At 52.0% G+C, this 6,435-nt stretch overlaps 2 protein-coding genes across 2 annotated transcripts; both read left to right on the plus strand.

The window, feature by feature from the left end:
• Positions 1-390: 390 nt before the first annotated feature.
• LOC124678226 (E3 ubiquitin-protein ligase SINA-like 2) lies at positions 391-1,739 on the plus strand. Its single transcript, XM_047214144.1, has 2 exons — positions 391-578; positions 661-1,739. The coding sequence occupies exons 1-2, from the start codon at positions 555-557 to the stop codon at positions 1,336-1,338; spliced, it is 702 nt and encodes a 233-aa protein (XP_047070100.1). The 5' UTR covers positions 391-554; the 3' UTR covers positions 1,339-1,739.
• Positions 1,740-2,854: 1,115 nt separating this feature from the next.
• On the plus strand, positions 2,855-4,493 carry LOC124671074 (probable polyol transporter 4). The gene is made up of 2 exons (XM_047207509.1): positions 2,855-3,044; positions 3,133-4,493. Exons 1-2 carry the CDS (start codon positions 2,855-2,857, stop codon positions 4,491-4,493), a joined length of 1,551 nt encoding a protein of 516 aa, XP_047063465.1.
• Positions 4,494-6,435: the final 1,942 nt, after the last annotated feature.

Here is a 6,435-nt window from a genome sequence, read left to right on the forward strand (position 1 = left end):
TCCCTCAGCTCGATTCCTGGAGGGTGTTGATCCAAGTTTTAATCTGCTGCGCTCCCAGCACGGCGGCGCCTGGGATGAGCACCACCAGTGGAACCGCAGCGAAGCGCGCCGGGACGCCGCTGGCCGACGCGGAGGCCAGCCCCAAGCGCGCGAGGAGCAGCCGCCATCCTTCCCTCTCGCCCTCGCCTCCCCCCTCCAAGTCGCGGTCCCTGGCGCCCTCGCCCTCGCGCTCGCCGGCTTACCTGGCGCCCTCGCCCTCGCGGACCCCACCGACGGCGGCGCGGAGGACGCCACCGCCGGCGCCGCGGAGGACGCCACTGCCGGCGCCGCCGCCGCGGAGGCAGTCCAGCGACCGTGATGATTTCGACATGAGCCGCAGCCGCAGCCGGAGCCGCAGCCGCAGCTACAGCCACCTGTCGGAGGAGACGGACGGGCATGGGCGTGTCTGGAGGCCGCACGCGTACAGAGAGATCAACGCCGACCGTGGTTACGGCGAGTACAGCGTCCGCATCAGCGACTACGACCGCCTCTTCACCTGCCGCCGCTGCCACCACATGCTCTCCTCGCCGGTCTACCAGGTGAGAACATCCACCCAGTTCGAGAGCAACTGGATGTTTCATGATCTCTGATCGCCTGGCCGTGTTCGTGGCATCCTTGCAGTGCTCCAGCGGGCACGTCACCTGCGCGAGCTGCCACGACCATACCTCCGGGCACACGCTCTGCAGCTACTGCTTGGACACCGGCTGCACGCGCAGCCTCGCCGTCGAGGAGTTCCTCTACGGCATCAGCTTCTCCTGCCGCAACCAGCAGTACGGCTGCGACGCGTTCCTGCTGCACCACCAGATGCGCGAGCACGAGCGGTCCTGCCACCACGAGCCCTGCTTCTGCCCCGTGCCTCTCTGCGGCTTCGCCGGACAGACCTACGAGCTCGAGTCCCACCTCGCCACCCTCCACCGCTGGGACGTCGTCGGGTTCCGCTACGGCGAGAGCTTCGAGGCCCCCGTCCACAGCCCGGCCGTCTTCCGCTGCGACGACTACGGCGAGCTCTTCCACATCCTTGCCTCCCGTGAGGGGTACGGCACCGCGCTCTCCATGATCTGCATCCGCCCCGACAACGCTTGCAAGGAGGAGTTCACCTACGAGCTCAAGGTACCGGCGGGTGGACAACACCGGCTGCAGATGCAGTCAACTGTGTGGAACACGTCGCTGCGGTACGGCATCGGGGAGGGGAGCGACGTGTTCCTGCTCGTCCCTGATAAGCTGCCCGGCAATGGGAGTGGCAGCGTTGTGGAGGTGTGCATCAACAAGGCGGCGGCGGCAGGTGCAACCAGTGATTAGCTCTAGCTACGCGCTCAATTTACACCTTCTTGGTTACATCATTACATGGTTTAAGGGTTCTATGCTATCTGATTCCCGGATTAATACCTGATGAGGGTGTACCAGAGTTAAGTCTACAGCCGAGGAAACATGAATGCCGTGCTTCTTGATGATTGCATCTGCTTAGTCCATTTTTTTTTGGAATGAACAGCTTAGTCGTTGATGGACCTTATGGTAATTGAGATGTGAATCATGGGCATTCAGTGCATTGCTCATATCTAGATATAGTTTTTTTTAGGTGAAAGAGAAAATTGGATAAGAAGAATCCTCAGGTAAGGTTTCCTTTTCATCAACTCTTGTATGAGCAGATACCTTCCCCACCAGATGTGGTGCATTTGTGAATGTGACGATCTTGATGACTATGCGTCTGACTAGATGCTATTTGTCATACTGGTTGCAGTTCAGATTTTCATCTAATAGTTTTCAGTTCATTGCTTGATCCCGAGGTTTACTGAATTCATATTGTGACTGCTTGGTCTTTCATGGATTTTTCTGTTGAACGATTTGTGCCATTATTGGCATTTTGATTGCATTGTTAGCTGGTTTTTAATGGTGTTACTATCAGTACTAGCAGGGTTCTAGGATTGACATCTGCCAAGTATGTGCTAGTTTTTTTCTGATAGAGTAATAGATTTCACCAGTTCCTAACCGATGGATCTTGATTTTTGTGCTGTTAGGGCTATGTTCTTTGCCTCATAGTAAAATTCTGAACATATATTGTTAGGGAGCTGTGTGCTGTTACATGTTCCTTCAGCTGTACAGCACTACAAGTTCATACCAACCCCTGAACAATGATCAGTCTTAGTCTCAGTTCTTAGCTGAATGCTGAGGTTTACTGAATTCATATTGAACTGATTGGTCTTTCATGCATTTTTCTCTTGAATTATTTGTGTCATTATTGGCATTTTGATTGCATTGTTAGCTGGTTTTTAATGGTCTTACTATCAGTATGAAGATTGGCATCTGCCAAGTGGGTGCTAGTTTTTTCTAGATTTCACAAGTTCCTAACCGATGGAATTTGATTTTTGTGCTGTTAGATCTATGTTTTTTTGCCTCATAGTAAAATTATGAATATGTACTGTTAGGGAGCTGTGCTGTTACATGTTCATTCAGCTGTACAGCAGTACAAGTTCATACCAACTCTTGAACAATGATCAGTCTTATTCTATTTATACGGTACGAGAACTGAAGAAAGTCCCAAAATTTGTGAAGATTCCTTTGGGTCCAGTCTGCTGACCAGATCGCGTGCACTGAAAAGAACCGGAACCATATAAAAGCTCCTCCGTTGCCAACTTGGTTCTTAAACAAGTAGCCTTTGAATATGAAATTCCTCGGTTTCTCCTTCTCTGCAGTCTTCTTCTCCTAGCTCCCTCAGATCCACTGCCGGTGCTCTCCTCATTCTCGGTCCATACTGAATCTCGGAACCTCATCCATGGGGCTTCCCGGCGCCAGCGGGGTGGCCAACGGTGGTGGCGGCATGCTGGGGTTCTTGGGGAGGAAGAGCACACAGAGCAGGTACGTACGCATGGACGACGTTCTGCCGCAGGATCAGGAAGGGGTGGAAGACGCCGGCGGTGGCTGCAGTGTCCCTGTTCGCGGGGAGGCAAGGCGATATGTGTTCTTCTGCTCTGTCTTCGCTTCCCTCAACCACGTCCTTCTTGGTTACGGTACGATGAACGTCTCTGCCTCTGCTCAATGACGTTTCTTGATGCAGTTTTTTTTGACAAAAACTTTGATTTGTTGCTGTGTCTGCAGACGTTGGTGTGATGAGCGGCTGCATCATCTTCATTCAGAAGGACCTCCACATCAACGAGGTGCAGCAGGAGGTGCTCGTGGGCTGCCTCAGCTTCATCTCCCTGCTCGGCAGCCTCGCTGCTGGACGGACCTCGGACGCCATCGGCCGGAAATGGACCATCGGCCTCGCGGCCGCTATCTTCCAGGTGGGCGCCGCCGTGATGACGCTCGCGTCGTCATTTGCGGTGCTCATGGCCGGGAGGCTGCTCGCCGGCGTTGGCATTGGGTTCGGCCTCATGGTCGCGCCGGTCTACATCTCCGAGATTTCCCCGGCGGCGCTGCGGGGCTCGTTCGCCTCCTTCCCGGAGATATTCATAAGCCTCGGCATCCTCCTCGGCTACGTCTCCAACCTCGCCTTCGCAGGCCTCCCAGACCACATCAACTGGCGCGTCATGCTCGCCGCTGGCATCCTCCCTTCAATCTCCATCGCGTTCGTGCTCACTGTGATCCCAGAGTCTCCGCGGTGGCTGGTCATGCAGGGGCGCATAGGTGATGCGCGCGCCGTGCTCCTCAAGGTCACGGAGACCGAGGAAGAGGCAGAAGAGAGGCTCGGCGAGATCGAGGAGTCAGCGCGCGCCACGGCTGCCGACAAGGCGGTGTGGCGGGAGCTCATGAGGCCGTCACCGGTGGTCCTCCGGATGCTGGTGGCCGGGCTGGGCGTGATGTTCTTTCAGCAAGCCACTGGCATCGACGCGCTGGTCTACTACAGCCCGACCATATTCCGGGACGCTGGTATCACCTCGGAGGGCCAGCTGCTCGCCGCCACTGTTGCAGTCGGGCTCTCCAAGACGGTGTTCATTGTGATCGCCATCGCTCTGGTGGACAACGTTGGGAGGAAACCCCTGCTCTACGTCAGCACGATCGGCATCACAGGGTGCCTAGCCACGCTCGCCGGGGCGCTCTCCCTACTCGCGCGAGGCATGCTGCCGAGCGGCGTGGCGATCGGGCTAGCCATCCTGACGGTGTGTGGCTTCGTGGCCTTCTTCTCGGTGGGGATCGGACCCGTCAACATGGTGCTGAGCTCCGAGATCTACCCGCTGAGGCTGCGCGCGCAGGCGGTGGCCACCGGCCTGGCGGTGAACAGGCTGACCAGTGGCGCCGTGGCCATGTCATTCCTCTCCATCTGCCGCGCCGTGTCCGTCGCGGGCGCCTTCACGGCCTTCGCGGCCGTCTCTGCGCTCTCCGTGGTGTTCGTGCACATGTTCGTGCCGGAGACCAGCGGCAAGTCGCTCGAGCAGATCGAGTCGTTGTTTGGCAGCAACATCGGCAGCGGTGGCGAGGTGGAGCTCGCCGACGGGGAACACCTGGTGCACAAGCGATGAGAATCTATCTGCCTGGCACACTGCATTGGGGCTGGAGTTTGGGGGCGGCACAGTTTTCCTGTTCGACACAGCCACAAGCAGCGCCGGGAATGAAAATTTTGTGCCATTTTGAATCCTACTGTTCTGAGCTGTCCAGAGAAAGCTGAGATTTGCTGAATTTGCAGGCAAGCCTTCCTTTTGATCAAAGCCAACGGTTGACACCACATTATTTTTTCTGCGTGGAGTTGACACCATAACCCAAATAATTGGGATTTTTCGTTGTTAGATTTTGCAATACATTTAGCTGAGATTTTTCTGGTCAGTTACAACCATTGCTGAATTGCCTGACCTCTTCCAGTTACAAATCTTGCAGTTATCTCCGATGTCTGAACAGTTCTGCATTATCAGCTTCCCTGGTATATCTCCGAACAGTTCCAAATTTTTGAAGTGTAGTTAGCTCTAAATCCATACCAGAGCTCTACTTCGGTACTCCCTGACAAGCAGGCCGTCTATTGTTGTATTTATTTAATAATCCCTTTGTTGGTAAAAGGGCACATACTGTAGTATTCTCTATGTGCAAATTGCAGTTACCCATCTGCATCAATTTGCACTCTTTTTTTTTATCCCTGCTGGTCGAGTTACAACCAAGGCTGAATTGCGTGAGTTGTTCTAGTTACAAACTAGGATCTGTATTATCAGCTGTCCTTAAATATCTCCGATGTCTGAACAACTTTCAAATTCTTTTGCCATAATATATGGGACATAAAACTCCATCCGTTCCATATTACTTGCTGCTGATTTGAATGTATCTAAATATTATATATATAGACACATCCGGTGATAACCGATATAGAACGCATGAACTATATATGATTAAATTATATTTTATGTAAATCTAGTGATACTAATTTAATGTAATAAATGTAACTAATTTTTTAAAAAAAGTTAGTCAAATTTAACATAAAATAAAAAATTAAACATACACTTATTCGGAATAAATACTATGTACTACTAGCAGAATCCGTCAACTATTGTCAACACTAAATCTATCCCCGTATTCCATACTCTGGTACTCCCTAACAAGTGGGCCACTTTTTGATGTATTTATTTTAATAACTGATTTTGTTTTATTATTATACCATAAACTCAACTAAGTATATCAAAGTGAACAAAACCGTTGCCTGGTCTCCACTTCCAAAGGCTTCGTTTGTCTTGAAAAGCCACAAGTTTATCTATTTAAAAAATATATTTAGAGTTGGAGATGCCAGGTATAGATCCCAGTGCCTCTAGCAATTGAGCTACATCCCCATGTACATTTTCTTAAAGAGTAAAACGCTTGGTGGGGCATGAAGTTGCCATGAACGAGCAGATTAGTTACAAACTGATGTTAAGTTTCGGTCACGAAGTTACAGCCTAGCCACGCATTAGTCGTTACGGCACGACCATCGTTAACTCGCTGACATGGTGCCATCAGTAGTCATGTGAGGCGTGCGTCGGTCCGTCCCAGAGTCCAAATTGTGCAGAAAACACCTTCGTCCTCCATGAGACACGAACAGAACAAAGAGAGATGCGGCGCCATGGAGATTTGACCGTGCGGTCAAGAAGTTGGCGGAAGATATTGGCAGCAGCGACCGGCGGTTGCGGAGGAGATCGATGGCTTCTCCAGCCGTCGATTTGATGCATCCGCGTCTTAGGAAGCGCGGCGTGACATAGGTATGCCTAAGGAGCATATCGCATATATACCCCTGGTTTATTATTGGAGCAGAAGGCCCATGGACTCGAAGTTTCGGAAGCCCAAAAGGATGAAGATGTTCGGATTAGGAAAGTAAAGTTATTATAGGAAATTTGTAATCAATATAGGAAAAGGTCTAGTGCGGCCCGATAAGCTTGTACTTGTACGACACGGAAAGGCTTCGGCTTCGGCTCCTATATAAAGGGGAAGTCGAAGGAGAAAAAAGGATCG

The sequence above is a fragment of the Lolium rigidum genome, chromosome 7 (genome assembly GCF_022539505.1).
Source record: "Lolium rigidum isolate FL_2022 chromosome 7, APGP_CSIRO_Lrig_0.1, whole genome shotgun sequence".
Classification (NCBI taxonomy): Eukaryota; Viridiplantae; Streptophyta; class Magnoliopsida; order Poales; family Poaceae; genus Lolium; species Lolium rigidum.

Excerpts from the sequence above, each read along its gene's own strand:
- LOC124678226 (XM_047214144.1), top strand. The coding sequence starts at position 555 with ATGCTCTCCTCGCCGGTCTACCAG. Across the intron at positions 579-660 it reads TCTCCTCGCCGGTCTACCAG|TGCTCCAGCGGGCACGTCAC; the intron begins GTGAGAACATCC and ends GCATCCTTGCAG.
- LOC124671074 (XM_047207509.1), top strand. The coding sequence starts at position 2,855 with ATGCTGGGGTTCTTGGGGAGGAAGAGCACACAGAGCAGGTACGTACGC. Across the intron at positions 3,045-3,132 it reads CCACGTCCTTCTTGGTTACG|ACGTTGGTGTGATGAGCGGC; the intron begins GTACGATGAACG and ends CTGTGTCTGCAG.